The 22,776-nt window shown below is 40.7% G+C and overlaps 1 protein-coding gene and 1 non-coding gene across 3 annotated transcripts in view; both read left to right on the forward strand.

Moving 5' to 3' along the window:
• The window catches only part of LOC130282731 (leucine-rich melanocyte differentiation-associated protein-like), a 545,347-nt gene extending 539,471 nt beyond the window's left edge, over positions 1 to 5,876 (forward strand). The window contains exon 3 of one of the 2 annotated variants that reach the window (XR_008846502.1): positions 4,869 to 5,876. Coding sequence is in view for 1 of the 2 variants with exons in the window: in XM_056531309.1 (XP_056387284.1) it covers positions 4,869 to 4,897 (29 nt within the window). In the remaining variant the exon portion in view is untranslated. The remainder of the gene's footprint in view (positions 1 to 4,868) is intronic. The other variant, XM_056531309.1, reaches the window with a different exon arrangement.
• A 7,766-nt stretch (positions 5,877 to 13,642) lies between these two features.
• On the forward strand, positions 13,643 to 13,838 carry LOC130283572 (U2 spliceosomal RNA). Its single transcript, XR_008846742.1, has one exon. It is a non-coding gene; the product is annotated as a U2 spliceosomal RNA (small nuclear RNA).
• The last annotated feature ends 8,938 nt before the right edge of the window (positions 13,839 to 22,776 follow it).

A 22,776-nucleotide genomic window follows, 5' to 3' on the forward strand; every position in this document is an offset into this window, starting at 1 on the left:
TTTGGGGTTTACCATATATTTTAGGGTAAAATGAGTGATGTCATTACAAAGTACAACTGGTCACACACAAAAAAAGCCATTATATGGGTCTGGGAATGGAAATATAAAAGAGTTATGAATTTTAGAAGGTGAGAAGGAAAAAACAAAAACGCTAAAATTAAATTGGCTGTGTCCTTAAAGGGGTTCTCCGGTGCTTACATATCTTTTCCCCTATCCAAAGGATAGGGCATAAGATGCCTGATTGCGGGAGTCCCGCTGCTGGGGACCCCCGTGATCTTGCACGCGGCACCCCGTTTTTAATCAGTCCCCGGAGCGTGTTCGCTCCGGATCTGATTACAGGCGACCACCGAGCCGGTGGCGTGTGACGTCACGCCCCTGCCTCCGCCCCTCAAAGCAAGCCTACGGGGCTTCCGTAGGCTTGCATTGAGGGGCAGAGAGTGACGTCACATGGGGGTGGAGGCGTGACATCACACGCCGGCCCGGTGGTCGCCTGTAATCAGACCCGGAGCGTCCTGCGCCGGCTCCCGCGATATGAAGCGGGATTGCGCCGCGATTCCGCATCATATCGCGTCGTTCCCGGCGCTCATCAACAGCCGGGACCCGCGGCTAATACCACACATCGCCGATCGCGGCGATGTGTGGTATTAACCCTTTAGAAGCGGCGGTCAAAGCTGACCGCCGCTTCTAAAGCGAAAGTGAAAGTGACCCGGCTGCTCAGTCGGGCTGTTCGGGACCGCCGCGGTGAAATCGCGGCGTCCCGAACAGCTGGCAGGACACCCGGAGGGCCCTTACTTGCCTCCTCGGTGTCCGAACGGCGAATGACTGCTCCGTGCCTGAGATCCAGGCAGAAGCAGTCAAGCGCCGATAACACTGATCACAGGCGTGTTAATACACGCCTGTGATCAGGATGAGAGATCAGTGTGTGCAGTGTTATAGGTCCCTATGGGACCTATAACACTGAAAAAAAATGTAAAAAAAAAGTGTTAATAAAGGTCATTTAACCCCTTCCCTAATAAAAGTTTGAATCACCCCCCTTTTCCCATAAAAAAAATAAAACAGTGTAAAAAAAAAAAATAATAAACATATGTGGTATCGCCGCGTGCATAAATGTCCGAACTATAAAAATATATCATTAATTAAACCGTACGGTCAATGGCGTACGCGCGAAAAAATTCCAAAGTCAAAAAATGCGCATTTTTGGTCACTTTTTATACCATTAAAAAATGAATAAAAAGTGATCAAAAAGTCCGATCAAAACAAAAATCATGCTGATAAAAACTTCAGACCACGGCGCAAAAAATGAGTCCTCATACCGCCCTGTACGTGGAAAAATAAAAAAAGTTATAGGGGTCAGAAGATGACATTTTTAAACGTATACATTTTCCTGCATGTAGTTATGATTTTTTCCAGAAGTGCGAAAAAATCAAACCTATATAAGTAGGGTATCATTTTAACCGTATGGACCTACAGAATAATGATAAGGTGTCATTTTTACCGAAATATGCACTACGTAGAAACGGAAGCCCCCAAAAGTTACAAAATGGCTTTTTTTCTTCGATTTTGTCGCACAATGATTTTTTTTTCCATTTCGCCGTGCATTTTTGGGTAAAATGACTAATGTCACTGCAAAGTAGAATTGGCGACGCAAAAAATAAGCCATTATATGGATTTTTTGGTGGAAAATTTAAAGGGTTATGATTTTTAAAAGGTAAGGAGGAAAAAACGAAAGTGCAAAAACGGAAAAACCCTGAGTCCTTAAGGGGTTAAGGAGAAAATGGTCTGAGTCCTTAATGGGTTAAAAAAAAACATACAGTTATTACAATATTATCAATCTTAATTTTACATGGAATTTAACATTTTTAAATAAAATTCTGTTGAACATTCTAACATTTTACCATATCTAGATTTTCAGAATGGCCAAATCAATCATTATTTTTAAAGGGGTTATACAGGAAAAAACTTTTTTTTATATATCAACTGGCTCTAGAAAGTTAAACAGATTTGTAAATCACTCCTAATAAAAAATCTTAATCCTTTCAGTACTTATGAGCTTCTGAAGTTAAGGTTGTTCTTTTCTGTCTAAGTGCTCTCTGATGACACGTGTCTTGGGAACCGCCCAGTTTAGAAGCAAATCCCCATAGCAAACCTCTTCTAAAGTGGGCAGTTCCTGAGACACGTGTCATCAGGGAGCACTTAGACAGAAAATAACAACCTTAACGTTAGAAGCTCAGAAGTACTGAAAGGATTAAGATTTTTTAATAGAAGTAATTTACAAATATGTTTAACTTTCTGGAGCCAGTTGATAGATATAAAAAAATTTTTTTTCCTGGATAACCCCTTTAATGTTAAACAGATTTTGTGTGGAAGGGTGTCATGAAAGTTTTTCTAAAAATTAAGTATACAATAACTAAAATGTGTTCTATAGACTTGAAAGCTAACAGAAGCTTTTGATATTACTTTGTTTAGATACATAATAATTATTATAATATTTCTAAATAGACATGGACCACACATCTTTTTTTACAGTGATCAGTTGTGCTATGCCAAAGCAATGAACATTAGTACATATTGGGATCATACTGTATAAGTCCATGTGCCTAAGTAAGTGGGTCCCTAGTCTATGTGGTTCAGTACTGCATGTTAACCACCACCTCAATCATAACATAGCACCTGCAAGGGGAGGAAATACAAGAAGACCAACAGAACCTCTTTTGCCAGGCTAATGCTATGCCGCTTTGTGGACAGTGGACAGTCTGAAGAACCTCACCATTACTATTTTAAACAGTAATAACTTATACAAACTATGGTTGATTTTACTGAAAGAACAACCTTGTTAAAGGAGAACTCCAGATTATAAAAATTGTCCTCCATACTGCCGGCAGAAAAAAAAATAAAGATGTACATACCTTCCTTCGCTCCCCCGGGACCTCGAGTCGAGTCGCCGGTCGAGTCGGGACTTCACTGCGGCCGGTGATTGGCTGAGCGCACAATGACTCGCCGAACAACGGCAAACAGGAAGAGGATCGCGGCGGAGACCAGAGCCGGTTACCGAAGGCCCCGGGGGAGCAAAGGAAGGTATGTAAATCTTTATTTTTCTACTGTCGGCAGTATGGAGGACAATTTTTATATTCTGGAGTACTCTTTTAAGGGGGTACTCTGCCCCTATAATCTTATCCCCTATCCCCCTCACGATCTTCCTGCTGCACCCGGCATTCGTTTAGAGCATAGGGTGCAGCGGTGGAGGCTCATGACAACACGGCCACACTCGTGACATTACGGCCATGCCCCCTCAATGCAAGTCTGTGGGAGGGGGCGTGGCGACCATCATGCCCCCTCCCTGCATTGAGGGGGCATGGTCATGACGTCGCAAGTAGGACGTGACCATGACATCATGAGCCTCCGCCCCACATCGCCAGTCATCCGGCACGGAGCGAAGTTCGCACTGTGGACTGGATGTCTGGGGTGCCGCAGCCGAGATCATGGGGGTCCCCAGCGGCGGGACTCCCAAGATCAGACATCTCATCCCCCTGTCCTTTGGATAGGGGATAAGATGTCTGGGGGCGGAGTACCACCTTTAAGGAGCATTAAGTAAAGAGAAGAATAAATTTAATGTTGTACTTAATGCATGCAGGCATGCCCTGCATATTCAGCATATGTCAACCAGAACCTATATGTTCTTCTCCCCTACCCCCATGTCTCCTAACCACTTCTCTTATTTTAGTCCCCCCCCCCAGGAAACATTCACCCTTACCCCAATGTTCAAAACAGGACCTCCTCTAACTTGGAGTTACCTCTTCATGCAGGTACAGCATGGCCCCTCTGTTCAGCATATTCTCAACTGCTGCATATCATTTTCTGCATTCTTCTCTACTTGCGTGTACACAATGGCTGTTGACTGCTATTCTGTTGAAGTACTAGTGGAACAAATAGTGCTAGGGCCCTCTGCATTTGTCAGGGTCAGGGATGATTGACAGCAGTCTCTAGCACTGAGTAGAGGAAGCATCCTGAGGTCTAAGGATTTTTTGTACCCTTGCTTAAATTTTTCTTTAAGGCATACATTTATATATTTTGTGTGATGACAAGGAACATATTAGGAGCACATATTTTTCTTTTGCTTTGGGAATTGTACCTCTTGTACCTTATACTAAATGAAGCAATAGGTTTGACTGTGTCTGTCTTTAGTCATCATTCTAATGCATCATGAGAGGGTCTGAGGGGAAATGTGGAGCTGCAGTGTACTACTGCATGAAGTGATAACACAAATCGTATGGGTAAATCTGTAAAACCAAGTATTTTCATCATCTGGAAATAGTTTTCAGTGCAGTCTGTTATCAGAGATCTTGCTCAGTGAGATTGGTGCTAACTTGATAATTAGATTGTTTTCATACTGAAATAGCATACTGCCTGAGAAAACCCTTCTATTGTAAGGTATAGTAGTGCTAATTTGTAAATAACCTTCTTGGGTTCCTGTCGGCACCAAAATGGTTAATATTGTCTACTCCTTGGCCTCATTAGTAATGCTTGTTTAGTGCATGTTAACTATCAAGAGATGTTGATAGCTAAATGTCATGCTTGTAATTTTGGCTTTTAGAAGAAACAGGCCCGTTGCAATCAAAACTGATTAATAATGTTATTTATCTTAGAGAAGAGCTGTCACAGGACTGGTAAAAATGACAAATGGTTATGTGTTTGGAATGAAAGTACACAGGACTCTCGCCAAGCTTGAGAAATGAAGCAGACTTGTGCATTGCAGTCCTGGCTAAACCCGTGACACACGCATCACCATAATAGCGATAAGATGGGAAATTTGCATCATTTCCAGAGGACAGGGAAGAGATTAAGTTACAAATAATATTTCTTTCCATCAGGACAAGGTTCTGACAGCATTGGCTGCTGACAGGAGGCAGAGAAACTGACAAAAAGAAGTGACAGGTTCCCCGCAGAAATGACGGCGTATCAACAAAATCGAATTGCAGGAATGAATTCCACACAAGTTCCTCAGCCAAGGAATATTCCAAATCTAAACAGACAGTTGTTTATTTTCAGGCTGTATCCTGTCTTTCACTCCCTGGTGACTTACATTTTTGCCCATAATGTATCATTTTTAAAAGTATGATATCTATGGGAGGACGTATGGTTCCTATTACTGCTAATTATACCATGCAAGTTCAGTATGAAACAACGGAGGACTATAGAAAGATCTAAAAATCATTTCAGGTGAAGAGACAGAAATGTAAGATTGGATTTAAGTTTTTATTTTTACCATGCTGTGACACCTGGTAATGCTGTAGTGTATGTCCATGTCATGGGTTCTTGGCTATCTTGAGAATATGTATATGTTATGTCTTTATACCATAGATCCTAAATAGGTACCTAGAGACAACATATACCGTATTTTTCGCCGTATAAGACACACTTTTTCTTCCCCAAAACTGGGGGGGGGGGAAAGTTGGTGCGTCTTATATGGCGAATACACATTAAAACCCTGTCCTATCGCGGCGGTCCCTGCAGCCATCAACGACCGGGACCCGCGGCTAATACAGGACATCACTGATCGTGGTGATGGCCTGTATTAACCCTTCAGACGCGGCGATCAAAGCTGACCGCCGCGTCTGAAGCGAAAGTGACACTAACCTGGCAATACGGTAATACTGATTTCTGCTTTTCCCTGGTGCTGCTGGTGCAGAGGAAATGACCAGCTCATTGTAACTACTTACTCCCCAGTTTAAAGGGCTAGGTATGAAATGATCACCTGACTAGTTCTCATATTAAAGTCCCTTACTTAAGAGATTAGCACTTCATTAATTTACATACTGGTGCACAAAAAAACAGGCTGAAATAAAAAATTATTTTAATGTAGATTTTATTACAATAAAATAAAATAAAATATCTTGTTAAAAAAAAATTAATAGCTGAAAAGAGTAAATATGGTTTATTTCCCTATGGTATGAAATCCATTTTGAATCCAGGCTGTAATGCAATAAAACAGGAAAAACACCAAGGTGGGGAATATTTTTGCAAGGCAACAAGATTTCAGTCACTCATCAGTCCTTGCCCCCAGTAAGGTGCTTGTTATTTCGTATCACACACACACACATATATATATATATATATATATATATATATATATATATATATATACACGCACACTGGCTTGTTCAATATAAAGACAGTCAACCTAAAAAAAAATGTATTGGGCTATAGAAGGAAACTCTGTGATTCTCATTAACAAAACTTAGATCGCTATTATAGTGGCTGTACAATGTGGCTGTATTAAAGGGTACCTCTCATCAAAAAAAAACTTTTGATATATTATAGATTAATGTATGCAGAATAACTTTACAATTGCATGTTATTAAAAAATATGCTTCTTTCTATTTAATTTTCCACTTTGAAGAAATTAACACTAGGGGTCTCCCTACCAGTCCTGGCAGCAAGCATTTCAGACTCATGCTGGAGTCCTAAACACTACGAGCTGCCAGTCTGCTTTGTTCACAAAGGAGAACACTCAGAGCTGCCAGCCTGCTTTGTTCACAGCCTGTTTGGGCTGAACAAAGCAGGCTGGCAGCTCTGAGTGTTTAGGACTCCAGCATGAGTCAGAAATGCTTGCTTACAGGACTGATCGGGAAAAATACAATAGAAAGAAGCATATTTTTCATTAACATGCTATTGGAAAGTTATTCCACATTCATTAATCTAAAATATATCAAAAGTTTATTTGATGAGAGGTACCCTTTAAGGACGACTAACCCTTATACGTCCCCATATACACAAATTAAAATAGTGTGACATTCCATCTCGGGGATTAGCTCTGGGAACGTCCTGGTCACTTGTCATGGGACACGTTTCCTCGCAATAACTCGCCAGACAACCGTTCTGCATACAAGTCTGGCATCTCGCCAGCTTTATTTACACAGGTTGCAGGTAAAACAAAGCATAACTCAGGAACAAACCAAAGTCCTAGACCATCTGGTCACTGACTACACATGTAAGCATGCCCTGACTACTAACTGGTGAGCTACCCTCAGCCAGCATAAAACATGTGCCCCTGCAACCTGTTTTACTCACAGTTCACACTGTCACTTGGGGCCACTCACATATTCCAGCTGTGTGCTTCCTCGACAGGGCCCGAGTGTCTCCCCCTACAGCGACATGCTGTTTCCCAGGGAGAGCCCCAACTATTCTGTTTCCTTTCCTTTTAAACACACTTCCCCTTCCTGATACCTCATTAATCAGGCCACAGGTGGATTCTCCAGAGTTAGCAAGGGAAATACACCCTTTCCTTCCCACACTGCCCAATAGTTATAAGGGTTAGAATAAATCAATTTTAAGCATATTTATTTTGTCAAAACAGTTTTACCCCTTCCTTCCCCAGGACAGGGTCCTATCTGCGGGTACATTCCTGCGAATGGACGTATGCACACGTCCAAGTTTTTTCCTTTGATCGCGGGGTCTCGATGGTTGCCATGGCTGGAGAAAGACAGATAATGGCTTCCTGTCTGGTACAGAAGCCTGTGAGGTCGAACCATAGGCTGGGTCTTACAGGTGAACTGTCAGTGTATACTGACATTTCTACTATACTGCAGTACAGATGTATTGCAGTATAGTATAGCAACAAGTTGTCAGTTGTAAAAGTGTAAAAAATAAAATTTTAAGTTTAAAAAAAAAAAAAAATGCCCTTTTCCCAATGAAGCCCTATATTATCCTAAATTTTAAAAACAAACAAACCTATACATAATAGGCATCGCCATGTTTGTACCGACTTGTACTGTAAGACGATAATGTTAATTATCACACGCATTAAACACACACAAAAAAAATTGCTCATTTTGATAATCTTGCCTCCAAAAAAGTGGAATAAAAGTGATCAAAAGCATGCATCGCTAAAATGTTACCATCTCCAAAAATGTATGGTTCCTCACACAAAAAATAAGCCCTTTCACAGTACGGTCAGATGAAAAATATAGAAGCAACACAAAAATGGTTAAAAAGGTTTTTGTTGTGAAAATGAAAAGAAAAAAAAACACAAAAAGCTATATCAATTGGGTATCCCATAATCGAACTGATCCACAGAAAGAAGATAATGCAATTTTTACTAACACTTTGGGAGGCACAGGTCAGTTTTGAATAATGAGGCTTGGTCATTAAAGGAGAACTCTGGTTTTTAAATGCTTATTCCCTATCCACAGCATAGAGGTTAAGTGTTTGAACACAGGGGTCTGACTGCTGGGAAACTCCGCCTCCATGCACTGTCCATATGTGAGCTAGAGATGCATGAGCGCTTTGTGCAGGAGGAGAACCTGGGCACCGGGGAGGAAATCGCAGAGGGGACCAGCTGTCAAACCCCCTGCGATCAAACACTTATCCCTTATTCTGTGGATAGGGGACAAAATGTTAAGAAGTATTGCAGTTCATCTGTAAGATCAACACTGGCTGCATTTTTAACCTCTTAAGGATGCAGGGTGTACCTGTACGCCCTGCACCCACTCCCGTGCTATAACGCTGGGTCACGCGGTGACCCCGCGTCATAGCAGGTCGGGCCCGGCACCTAGCAATGGTCGGGACCCGTGGTGAATACCGGACATCACCGATCACGGTGATGCCGGTATTAACCCTTTAGAAGCGGCTATCAAAGTTGATTGTCGCGTCTAAAATAAAAAATGCTTCCCGGTAGCTCAGTCGGGCTGATTGGGACCGCAGTGTCATGATCAGCTGTGCAGACTCGAGGAGGATCCCTACGTTCCTCCTCAGCGTCCGATCGTCGTTTGATTGCTCCATGCTTGAGATCCAGGCAGGAGAAATTGACTGCCGATAACACTGATCAATGCAATGCTATGGCATAGCATTGATCAGTGTATGCAATCAACGTATTGCATGTTATAGTCCCCTTTGGGGGCTATAACAGAGTAAAAAAAAGTAATACATGTGATTTAACCCATTCCCTAATAAAAGTTTGAATCACCCCCCTTTTCCAATAAAAAAATGTAAATAAAAGTAAATATAAACATATGTGGTATTGCCGCATGCATAAATGTCCGAACTATAAAAATATATTGTTAATTACACCGCACGGTCAATGGCGTGCACATAAAAAAAAATTCCAAAGTCCAAAATAGCCTATTTTTGGTAACTTTTTATACCATAAAAAATGAATAAAAGGCAATCAAAAAGTCCCATCAACACAAAAATGGTACTGGTAAAAAATGACCCCTCAGACCGACCTGTATGCGGAAAAGAGGACATTTTTAATTTATATATATTTTCGTGCATGTAGTTATGATTTTTACCAGAAGTAAAACAAAATCAAACCTAAATAAGTAGGTTATCATTTTAATTATATGAATCTACAGAATAAAGATAAGGTGTCATTTTACAGAAAAATGCACTGCCTAGAAACAGAAGCCCCCAAAAGTTACAAAATGGCGTTTATTTTTTTCCGTACAAATATAATATAATAATTTTTTTCTTTCGCCGTAGATTTTTTGGTAAATTGACTAATGTCACTACAAAGTATAATTGGTGGTGCAAAAAATAAGACATCATATGGGTCTGTAGGTGTAAACTTACAAGTGTTAGGATTTTTAGGTAAGGATGAAAAAAACGAAAGTGGAAAAACGCTCAGTCCTTAAGAGGTTAAAGGGTTAAAAAAAACAATAATAGAAAAGTATGTAAACATGAGTATCGTTTTAATAGTATTGACCCATGTAAAAATGAAACCCCAACATTTTTTTCATTTTACATTTTTTGTGGGACAATTGGTCCCACAAAAAACAAACTCAATATGGCTCTGTGGATGGAAAAATAAAAGATTTATGGAGGAAAAACAAAAACACAGAACTGAAAATTGTCCTCAAGGCCAAAATGGGCTGTGTCCTTAAAGGGGTATTCCAGGCAAAACCTTTTTTTTATATATATCAACTGGCTCCGGAAAGTTAAACAGATTTGTAAATTACTTCTATTAAAAAATCTTAATCCTTCCAATAGTTATTAGCTTCTGAAGTTTTCTATCTAACTGCTCAATGATGATGTCACGTCCGTCATCAGAGAGCAGTTAGACAGAAAACAACAACTCAACTTCAGAAGCTAATAACTATTGGAAGGATTAAGATTTTTTAATAGAAGTAATTTACAAATCTGTTTAACTTTCCGGAGCCAGTTGATATATAAAACAAAGTTTTGGCCTGGAATACCCCTTTGAGGGAATATGCGTATCTCTGCTCTTTCTCTGCTCCCACATTGAATTATTTCTACAGATTAAGATAACACATACTGTAAGAAACATGTGAGGTCCCTAAAAGGAAAGGTGTTTTTATAGTCACTTAACACTTTATTTATAGTTATGAGATAAGAAGAAACTTGATAATACACTGCTCAAAAAAATTAAGGGAACACTTAAATAACACAATGTAACTCCAAGTCAGTCACACTTCTATGAAATCCCACTGTCCAATCAGGAAGCACCACTGATTGACAATCAATTTCACATGCTGTTGTGCAAATGAAACAGACAACAGGTGGAAATTATAGGCAATTAGCAAGACACCCCCAATAAAGGAATGGTTCTGCAGGTGGTGACCACAGACCACTTCTCAGTTCCTATGCTTCCTGGCTGATGTTTTGGTCACTTTTCAATGCTGGCGGTGCTTTCACTCTAGTGGTAGCATGAGATGGAGTCTGCAACTCACACAAGTGGCTCAGGTAGTGCAGCTCATCCAGGATGGCACATCAATGCGAGCTGTGGCAAGAAGGTTTGCTGTGTCCGTCAGCGTAGTGTCCAGAGCATGGAGGCACAGGAACCAGGCCAGTACATCTGGAGACATGGATGAGGCCATAGGAGGGCAAGAACCCAGAAACAGGACCGCTACCTCCGCCTTTGTGCAAGGAGGAGCACTGCCAAAATTACCCCCGGCAGGCCACAAATGTGAATGTGTCCACTCAAACGGTCAGAAACAGACTCCATGAGGGTGATAGGAGGGCCCGACGTCCACAGGTGCGGGTTGTACTTACAGCTCAACACCATGCAGGAGGTTTGATATTTGGAAGTAGGACACCAAGATTGGCAAATTCGCCCTGTGATCTTCACAGATGAAAGCAAGTTCCCACTGAGCGCATGTGACAAACGTGACAGAGTCTGGAGATGCCGTGGAGAACGTTCTGCTGCCTGCAAAATCCTCCAGCATGACCAATTTGGGGTTGGGTCAGTAATGGTGTGGGGTGGCACCTCTTTGGGGGGTCACACAGCCCTCCATGTGCTTGCCAGAGGTAGCCTGACTGCCATTAGGTTCCGAGATGAGATCCTCAGACTCCTTGTGAGACCAAATGCTGGTGTGGTTGGCCCTGGGTTCCTCCTAATGCAAGACAATGCTAGACCTCATGTGGCTGGAGTGTGTCAGCAGTTCCTACTGGAGGAAGGCATTGATGCTATGGACTGACCTGCCCGTTCCCCAGACCTTATTCTGATTGAGCACATCTGGGACATCAAGTCTCGCTCCATCCATCAACGCCACGTTGCACCACAGACTGTCCAGGAGTTGGCGGATGCTTTAGTCCATGTCTGGGAGGACATCCCTCAGGACATCTGCTACCTCATTGCCCAGGCGTTATAGGGAGGTCATACGGGCACATGGAGGCCACACACTACTGAGCCTCATTTTGGCTTGTTTTAAGGACATTACATTACAGTTAGATCAGCCTTTAGTGTGGTTTTCCACTTTGATTTTGAGTGCGACTCCATATCCAGACCTCCATGGGTTGATCATTTTGATTTCCATTGATAATTTTTGTGTGATTTTGTTGTCAGCACATTCAACTATGTAAAGATGAAAGTATTTAATACGATTAGTTCATTCATTCAGATCTAGGGTGTGTTATCTTAGTGTTCCCTTAATTTTTTGAGCAGTGTATTTGAGTTATTCTATTTATTATGTGGACATCTACAGCAGAGGAGAAACCATGACTTATTACAGAAAGTAGCCCATGTTACCTCCAAACCTAATTCTGCTGTTTCATGGGGCTGTGAAAAGAAATATTTGTCCCTCAACCATGCAGAATCAATGGCATAGTGCAGCTGTTGCAAATTAGATTGCTTCATTGAAACACTAAGCCCACCCTATATTAAATTCCACTAAAAGCCCAATGGGTTTGAGATGTATGTGCAAGTCATGCAATAAAAAAATGATTTTAAGATTGAATAATGTACCTGAATGAATAGTGTAAGACTATATACTGTACTTGATGGACTTATGTTTTTAAGCTTATTATTATTTTGCTGTTATTATAATTGGCTCTAGGCAACCATGTTTTGCCATACTTTTGCCCATATATGTTTGGAAAACATTTTAAAAAATGTATTTGGATGTACTGTAAACACAGTTTGCACCATTGTCATTTGCTTTAAATTAATGTACCCTACAATGCTGATAGATGTAACCCATTTTTTATACATGACTTGATGTATATATTTCATTGCCCTGAAAGTTATTACATTCAGTAGTGAATAGTGCTCGCCAATGATCGTAAAGCCTATACAGAATGAATGTAACAGAGGCTGCACATGTGCTGCCCATTCCGTTTAATTGGGCCTGCATTTTAACTTTGTTCTTAGGATCAGTGGAGCAACGATCCCCAAGTTATCCCCTATGCACAGGATAACTTACTCAGCTGGGAAAATCCCCTCAACAGGCTACTCAGGGAAAAATGTTTGCATATCAAGTGGTGCTAGAAAGTTTTAAAGTTTACAGTTTTGTAAATTACTTCTATTTTAAAATCTGGAGGAAGTTGTGTAGTTCTTCCCTGTTTGTCACCTCTGTCTGTCTCAGGAATTGTCCAGAGCAGGAGAGGTTTGCTATGGGGATTTGCCCCTGCCCTGGACAGTTCCTGTCAGAGGTGGCAGCAGAGAGCACTGTGGTCTGACTGGAAAGAATACACAATTTTCTTCCAGTCATACTGGAAGCACTGCTTGTTTTTTTGTTTTATAGAACTAATTTTGAAATCTGTATAACTTTTGGGCCCCAGTTGATTTGCAAACATTTTGTTTTCTCTGGAGTAACCCTTGAATTAATCAGTAACAAGATGCTTGTATCTTGCCAACAAGATGCTTGTAAACTATTTATAATATTGGTTAGATGCATTCTATGTGCAGACAAACTTTAATGGTAAGTTTACACAATTTGAGGCTATGTTGATGCAGTACAAAAATATGGCTGTAAAGTTCTGTCTTAAAAAACGACAGTAATATAGCAAAATAACTACAGGAATAACACAATCCAACTGTAGAAAAGCCGTAAAATATGTGAGGAAAAAACTACAGCAATTTTTGCAACCTTGTTTTTTTTTTTTTTTTTTTTTTTTATTCATTTTTTTTTAGAAAAATTAATGTATTTTTTTACTGCTACAAATCTGACCAAAAATACACTGTGTGCATTTATCCCAATAATGCGTATGATTCAGCTAAGTATGCTTTCACTTACGATTGCCTCCGCGCATTAGCACTGGTGGCTACCAATTTATATTGTTTAAACATCACAGTCACAGATCTGTATGTATATAATGCAATCTTATCAGCTGTTAAAAAAAAATCAACCATCTAACTGTGGCCCACTGGTTTATCATGTGACTATGAAAACAATTTCCTCTTGAATTTATTGCTTCTCTGCCTTTTGGCTACGATCAAGACATGTGTATTATCTGTTCTTATCAGTTTAATATCTGATATGTACCCAATCTGGGGACTATATAATAAATGGATTTTTGAGAATGGGGGCCGATTTTGAATCTTGCTTCCTTCACCCTATGCATTGACTTAATATGGCAGTATCGTCGGGTATAGTGCAAAAAAACCACATGAACATCATTTAATGTTTTAGACCATCAGCTAATAGTCTTGAGAAATGTTCAAATCACATGCATTATCTAATTGTGTAAAGGTACCATAACTAATTCTTGATATTAAACTAGTTACTTAACCTTTTTCTATTTTCTTTTGTTTGATATATGGTTGTCAGTGTACCACCTTACTCTTAGGCAGGCAATAAAAAACATGCTTCTTTAAAACCACTATCAAATAATGTGTATAACATTGATTATTTTATTACAATAACATGTGCTAAAGGGTGGAATATAAGAGACCAACTGCATAGACTGTTCTTGAAGATGATTGAAGTGTTTGAAGCAGGTAAAATGTGCAATTGTACGGATCTTAGCGAAGGGCCAAATGAAAATGGCTAGATGAGTTGGTCAGCGCATTTCAAGATGGCTGACCTTGTGGATGTTCCTGGTATAAAGTGTTTAGTACCTACCAAAAGTTGTTATAGGAAGAAATACCTGTAAGTTGATGACAGGGTTATTGCTGCCAACGTGTCCTGTGTGCATTTAGGGGAGAAAAGCCTCGTCAGAAGAGATGCTGTACCATAAATTGCTGAACTGTGATACATATGTGTCAGAGCAGACAGTGCTTCCCAGCTTGCTGTGTATGGGGCTGTGTAGCCACACACTAGTCAGGGTGCTCATGCTTAACACTATTTATTGCTGACCGCACCTACAATGGGCACATGGGCATCATAACTGAGCAATGGAGCTAGAAACAACATGGCCTGGTCTGATACATTTTTTTTTGTATATAATTTTGATAGCAGCATGCATATGTGTCACTTATCTGGAAAAAGATGGCTCCAGAATGCACAAAGAGAAGAAGGTAAACAGGTGCATACATGAACCCAAAGAAGACAACATAGTCTCTCGGACGGGACTCGGTACGTACATGCACATCCTGGTGTGCCAAGTACTAGGCAGCCAGGGCGAACGGGAATGCTCTGCATTCTCTAGTATTTAACATATTGTTTTTTTTTCATGTCTGGTGTGATTTTTAAAGGATATATATCATGCAGAAAAGCGTATCCCCTATTCTAAGGCTAGGGAATAAGTTCTAGATCATGGGGGGGGGGGGGGGTCCGACCGCTGAGACCACCTTGATCTCCTTCACGGGACCCCATGTACATATAACTTTTGTAGGCACTTCCAGTGTGCAACACTGCCTATACCAAATAAAAGTGTTGCTACAAATTGAAGTAAAAAAAGGCCTGGCTTGAACATTATGGAGAAAGGGCTCAACAGCAGAATACCACCCCTTTGCTGCCCCAACCCATTGTATGTGTGATTCCTGCACAGTAGCTGTCCATACATATTGACATAGCCATTAAACTTCAACTTCATAATTGTGCTGATGGCACTATGCAACATGATGTTTTAGGTTACAGCAAAAGAGAGAAAAAAAATGCGCACTTTGTGAGGCCCGTAATGCAATAATTGACAGGAGAAATGGAAGATTTTTTTCTCACCAGAAGTAGTTTTGCTCAGGCATATGTAGAGATATAGGGGTCAGCAGCCTTGTAGACTATATGTGTTTCATGTTCACGCTATCGAAATCCAACAAGCAGAGTGTGAGCCAATAAGCCTGATGAAGATTCCAGTTTGGAATTGAAACACATCACATTTGTCTTTAATAGAATAGATTTTCCCAGAATGCCCAATGGAGTGCTAATAGCCTTTGAAGCTCCACACACCAGTAATGGTGAACTCTCACCAGCTAAGCCAGAACACCCTGCAGATGGGTACTCTTTTCTTCAGGAGATATTTACAGCCTGGCATTAAATCCCAATCAGTTTCCAAAACTTTGTAGATGGAGTGAACAACTGATGTTTAGGGAAAACTACCTGAAAAGGTGGTGTGATTGAGTTTCTTTGCACATTCCATCTCCTTGGAATGCCCAGTGGAGTGCAAATGGCCTTTGAAGCTTCACACACCAGTGATAGTGATATCCTCAAGGAGAACTCTTATCTCCTTTACCTAGGTGACAGGCCTCTCCTCAGCCAAGCCAGAACACCCTGCTCTGTACTGACTAGGCGCAACAAACCCAGAAACAGTGCTGTCTACAGATGGGTACTCTATCCTTCTGGAGGGATCTCTGGCTTTTCATTAAATCCCAATCAGTTTTGAAAACTCTGTAGTTGGAGAGAAAACCTGAAGTTTAGGGAAAACTACCTGAAAAGGTGGTGTGATTTAGCTGCTTTGTGTATGTCCTCTTCCCATTAAATAGTTTTATATATGGAACTTTGACCAAGCTGGTCTATCGGAAGAAGTGCCATAGGAAGGTCTTTTGTTATGCAGGTTATCGGCCTGTATTACACTTTTTTCATGGTGTTTTTGATGACCATTTTATTTTAGGTGTTACAGTAGTAAGGTTTATTGTCTTGAACACAGTAAGTTATAGAAGGTCTTATACAGAATCTGCTCTACCTTAGATTTGTCTTTGGAAATCGGTTATTCGTTTTACCCGATTAATTATTTCAAAATCTAAATAGTAATAAATGGATAATAAATCATGTTAACGTCTATGTATCATTGATGCTTGTCGTCAATATTTTTATACTTAAACATCCTGTGTTTCCACCATATTCTTAGAAGAGAATGTCACACCTGCCACTAGAGCATTTTTATCTAGAGAGGTAGTTGCAGTAAGAGAAGATCTATTTAGTTTTCCTGTCAGCTCTGGCAGATAATGTTTTGACCCCGTGTGGTTAAATAGATTGTGTGTGCTCAGTACTAGAGAGAAAAAAAAGTTCATATCCCCAGGTTTTGCAAATCTTGTATGAAAAGAATCCAGAGTGCACCTGTTTAAACCTTGTCGGGGAATTGTTTGAAGGGTAAACAGTGCTTTATAAAATGCATTATGAAGCTGACTTGTTCGGCATGGCAGTACATTCACAGCAGTCTTTAATTATGTCCAAGCTGTCAAACTGGAAAGTCATATTTCTTTGTTACAGATCTGATCTGAAGTCTGAGGGCTTTGAAAGCTGTAAAGATGAAAGACCAGAAAGCTATTCAAACACTTCATTCAAATATGCTGTAAGAGAAAGGGAAGACGTCACTCTTGGACTATAGCATTGAGGCAGCTGATAACCCAAATGCACTTTCTAGTTTTGATTAAAAGCCTGCCGTTCAATCACAGATTACCCTTTGTAATTGATAGGGATTTTTGACAGTCTTGGGTGCTACTCCAGCCTGACATGAAATAGCTGTGAACAAACACATCTGCAGATCATGTTCTTGTTTGTGTTATTGGGGGGAAAAAAAGCTAAAAATTTACTATTTAAATTGAAATGTATTCTGTAGTTTGTTGGAAGGAGTTTGTCAATATGTATTACAACACTTTTTTGGGGCATTATTAATTATCAATATGGTGGCCCAGTTTATAGCACAATTGCCTTATAGTGTTTGTGTCCTTAGATTCATTATCTGATCAAGGACAACAACTGCATGGAGTCATTTGGGGGAGATTTCTCAAAACTTGTAGAAAGGAAAAGTTTCCCATAGCAACCAATCAGATCGCTTCTTTCATTTTGAAGAGGCCTTGTTAAAAATGAAAGAAGCAAGCTGATTGGTTGCTATGGGCAACTGTTCGACTTTCCTCTGCACAGGTTTTGATAAATCTCCCCCTTTATGTTTTGATGGGTGTACCCCAGATGCTCCGGCTTCATCCCACACTCTACTATTGTATATAAATACAATAGGTTAATTTGCGAGCCCCGTTGGGACAGGGACCAATGTTAGGGTAACAAGCTCTGTACAGTGCTTTAATAATGTAAATGAAAGGTAAAAGTATACTACTATTATGTGTCTACAGCTTTTATGCAGACCCATGCATCTTCATGGTAACAGACCACAATGTGTAGGCTGATCCTGCAGTTTTACTACCCTTTCTATGTCCCTATATTTAAATTGTGTTATCTGGGGTGAAGGAAATGTTTTACCTTTTCTTGTTCCCCGGCACATAACTTTCACCCTGATCTCATCTCGGAAGTACACCTTCTGGGAGGAGAGGTGCAAACCATATTGTGATCATTGCATGTGGTCAAAACCACACCCACATGAAATGTCCAGTAGCTGCACAAAGTTGCTGCAGCATTGGCAATGTTATGTGGCTACTGACCATCACATGTGGTCATGGACCCTAACACAATGATCACAATATGGAACCCGCCCCCTCCCGTATTTAAGGGTATACTTTCTAGACAAGATTATGGAGAAAAGGGAATGCCGGGGAGCGAGAAAAGGTAACACATTTTGTGCCCTCTTAAAAATACCATACCATTTGGATTGTCTTCTTTTCACAGATACAATTTTAGTCTGTAATATATTATATAAAAAAAAAATCACCGAATGTCAATTTCTACTAGTGTACAAAAGAGGGGGTCACCGAAGAAAACACTAATATAGAACTTTTAATTCATAACTTTTCAATTGGGGACAAAAATTACCCCAAAACCATCAAAAATAAACAACAAAAAACACACACTATGTCAAATATATATATATATATATATATATATATATATATATATATATGAAGTGACAAATAGGGACTTGATGAAGGCCCAAGTCAATTCATACAAAAAATCTGATAAACATCTTTATTCGTTATAATCCCTATCAACAGCCACAATCAGTCTAATGATGTAATGGATATACACAACTACTAGATAAAGGAGGGGGTATAGGTGGGGGTAGAATGGGGGAGGACCTAGGGAGGTAATAGGCCAGAGATGGTAGTAGGCTGCTACCTTTCACTTGCCCTAATATGCCCTATTCTATACCTAACCCTAGGTGGAGTTAACGCCCTGATAAGGGCGGCCGCGCTCCGGAACCTAGTCTAGTCTGTCAGCTAGTTGCCCTGATGTACGACAATTAGGAAAAACACTGACTGTCTCACTGGGGAACCCTGTATAACTAAATGCACAGGGATGGATACCACTATCTTCAGATAATACAGATATGATATGTGTGAAAAGAAGAAATAGACTGGTTCTATCAGATCGAGGTTTAGCTCAATGTTATATTGATAATACTGCTCTCTGAAACATCATTTGTCTATGTCTCTTATATATATACAGCTGTATACCTATGTTTTGATGTGACCTCCACAGTCCATGTAGCCACACACATAAAACAAAGTCAAAGCAAAATACGTAACCAATATACTTGTTGTACTGTATATCCAGTGGTTCACAGGGCATGATAGATAGCAACACAATCAGACCAGTTGTAGTTCCTCTAAAGGGTAAATGTGAGGTCACAATTATTTACTACAACCAATTCACAGAATACAGCATGTAACGAGAATACATCTTAGGTATAGATGCAAACATATAAGGAGTCACATATAGATCTGGATATAGATAAATTAGTACCTATCTGAAGATGGAGTTGAATAGGGATGTCCCAACGCGTTTCACGCCCCCCGCTCATCAGGGGACAATTGGGGGCTATGTACATGTTCAGAAATGATGGCCGATGGAGGAGCAGTGTAGATGGTAACTGCCAGAGACCATGTCTATTGCTGGGCAATTCCCGTTTTTTATGTGCATAGGATGACCTCCCTCTTACCTAATGCAGCCAATCTCTTAATCTCACAGGTATAATTATAACAGGTATTGGTTGGTCTTACCTGTTGCCCGTCCCACTTGTTCACCCGTAACTGGCGTCAGACGCCATATCCATGCGGTCTCCAGGATACATAGTGGTTCTGTTTATGCCCGAGAGCGGTCACATGATCCGCTTCACGTGACCGCTATGCAGCCTTGTTCTGACATTCACCTTAGTGAAGTCCTGGATAGTGTTACGAGGCAACTATACAGCCTCGTTCTGATCACTATAGAGCCTCATTCTGACTACCACTGCAGTGACGTCCTTAGCAACCTTCCGGGCCGCCTCATTAGCACTGCACTAGCGTCCTTAGCAACATTCTAGGGCTGCCTCATTACACTGCATATAGCAGTGGCGTCCCTAGCGACGCTTTGCTCCGTGGCTATAATGAAGCCTTGTTCTGAGGCATGTTTCCATTCACAGTCCTTAGCAACATATCTGCAAAATCCAGCAGAAATACGCCAGGTAACCTGGTCTTGAGAAGCAATCACATGACCACGGAGGATTCATTACTGGCGCTCTGTCAGTGTTATGGACTAAATGCAACCGTGGATAACATTCATAATATATATAAAAATAAATGAAATTGAATCCGGTTATGATATACGTATTCACAGTCACATATGCATACATATACATGCATACAGTGGCTGTTAGATGGTTATATAGTTTTAGAACTAAGGCATAAACAAACAAAAAAACAAAAAAAAATTGAGGGAGGCATTTGGGTTTTTAATATAGTTATAAATAGACATTACTGCAGTCAGATTGTATTCCTTATACTGCACTGCTCCATTCTTAGTCAAATTATAACGATGGGTCCGGTTAAGCATCAGACCCATAATAGTCAGTGAAATAGTTAGATTATGTATCATGTACAGAACACCACTACACCCCAGTGATACATCACCGGTCTATAAAGACCGATGAGATAAATTGCATAAGTGGCAACATTTCGTACCAATATGAGCTGGAAGTTGAGACCTAAGTATTCCTTTGAATAGTACATGGCCAAAACCTGCAATCAGGTCCTCGCCAATATTGAATAGTTGACCGTAAGAAGACATGGCTGTAGATAAATGAAGGACAACGGGAGAGAGGAAGGGGAGGAATAGTTCTGGAGTTAATAAATCATAACAGGATTCGTGAAATGCGACCTTGATTGATAACAAACTATTTTCATATGAAGGGGGTAATTTATATAATCTCATTAAGGCCCTGAGGAGTAACAGATTTGAACTTGTATATCCAGGAGGTCTCTTTTTGCATAAGCCTCTTATCTATATCTCCCCCTCTTGGGGATGGACGTATGACCTCAATGGCTGCAAAAGTACACACTTTGGGATTACCCCTATGTACCTGATGCACGTGTCTGGCAACAGGGGTGTCACGTTGATGTTTTATATCATTAATGTGTTCGCAAATTCTGTGGCGAAATTCCCTAATAGTTTTACCAATATAATCTTTGGGACATCCACATTGCAGAAGGTACACAAGGCCCTTAGTGCGACAATTCGCAAAATCCCTTATAACGTAAGACTCGCCTGTAGTGGAGCTGGTATTTATTTTCGTTTTGCACATATAAAGACATGCTATACAGCCGCTACATCTAAAATTTCCCGCTACTCGACGATCAAGCCAAGTGCCCAAGGGTGCGGGGCAACTATAGTGGCTATGAGTCAAACGGTCCCCAAGATTTCATCCTCTCCTGTAGGTTACAAGAGGGCGATCTGTTATAACCTTGCTCAAAAGAGGGTCAACTTGTAATATGGACCAATGTCTCTTGAGGATTTCCATTACCTCATGCTGACTGGTGTCATATGTCCCTATGATTCTCATTGGACCATCAGATGTTGTTTTGGGGTTGGGAGTCAATAAGTCCACTCGGTTCTTACTTTGGGCAAAATGGAAGGCATCCCTGAGTGTTTTATTGGGATAGTCCCGCTGATGAAATCTATTTTGGAGTTTGCCGGCCTCATAGTAAAAATCTTGAGTCGAGGAACAATTCCTTCTTACCCTTAAGTATTGCCCCTTGGGGATACCTCTTTTTTGGGATGGGGGATGGAAACTTGTCCAAGGTAGAAGACTGTTGGTAGCCGTGGATTTTCGATACAATGTGGAATCAAGGCCCCCTTCTCTGTTTTTTGAGACACGTACATCTAGGAAGGTCAAAGTGTGGGTATCAATTTCATGTGTAAAGTGCAGCCCTAAGATGTTCTGATTGAGATGTTTCATTTACTTAAGAAACTGCTCCTGTGTTCCAGACCATAATACAAAAATATCATCTATGTACCTGGCCCATAAGATGATAAACTGGGTCCAGGAATATTCATCCGGTAGGAAGACTATGGTGTTTTCCCACCAGCCCAGGAGGAGATTTGCGTACGTGGGGGCACACGGGCTCCCCGTCGCAGTCCCCCTGAGCTGGTGGTAAGTCTTCCCATCGAAAATAAAGTAATTGTTGTGTAGGATATACTGCATAAGGGAGACCACGAATTGATTGTGAGGAACAAGAAAACTGCCCCGTGACTTAAGGAAATACTCCACAGCCTGAAGCCCAAATTTATGAGGTATAGAGCTATACAATGCCTCTACGTCTATGCTGGCTAAAAGAATGTCATCTCCAGCATGGACGCCATCTATCCTCTGCTGAAAATCAGTGGTGTCATGCACATAAGATGGAAGTACAGTGACCAAAGTTCTAAGTACTCGGTCCACGTAATTGCCTACAGCCTCAGTTACTGAGCTGTTCCCCGAGACAATGGGGTGGCCCTTTAGAGGATGAGTGCCCTTGTGGACCTTGGGCAGGCAGTAAAAGGTGGCAACAGATGGTTTAGACGGGAGCATAAATTTGAATTCTTTCTCATCAATCAATTGATCATTTTTGGCCTCTATAAGAATTTGTCTCAGTTCTTCCAAAAATCGTGCAGTAGGGAAGTATGGCATAGTTCTGTCTGCAAGAAAGGAGATCTTGGCACATCTGTCTATAATTTTGATGGTTAAGTACTACCAGATTTCCACCCTTATCGGCCGGTTTAATGATTTACTCATCATTTTTTTCTAACGCAAGAAGTGCACTCATCTCTTCCCAGGTCATGTTCTGTTGTAAATGGCGTCTATCCTGGATTTTTTCTATTTCACCTGTAACCACCTGTAAAAATATATCTATGCTGGTAAGATCAGATATAGGTGGCATAAGAGTACTTTTTGGACGTAAGTCCGTGAAAGGACCAATACCAGGGTCCCGAACATTGGATTCCTGAAGTTCTGCCAGGGTACGTACCTCTGACAGAATGT

The sequence above is a fragment of the Hyla sarda genome, chromosome 7, assembly GCF_029499605.1.
Source record: "Hyla sarda isolate aHylSar1 chromosome 7, aHylSar1.hap1, whole genome shotgun sequence".
In the NCBI taxonomy this organism is placed as follows: Eukaryota; Metazoa; Chordata; class Amphibia; order Anura; family Hylidae; genus Hyla; species Hyla sarda.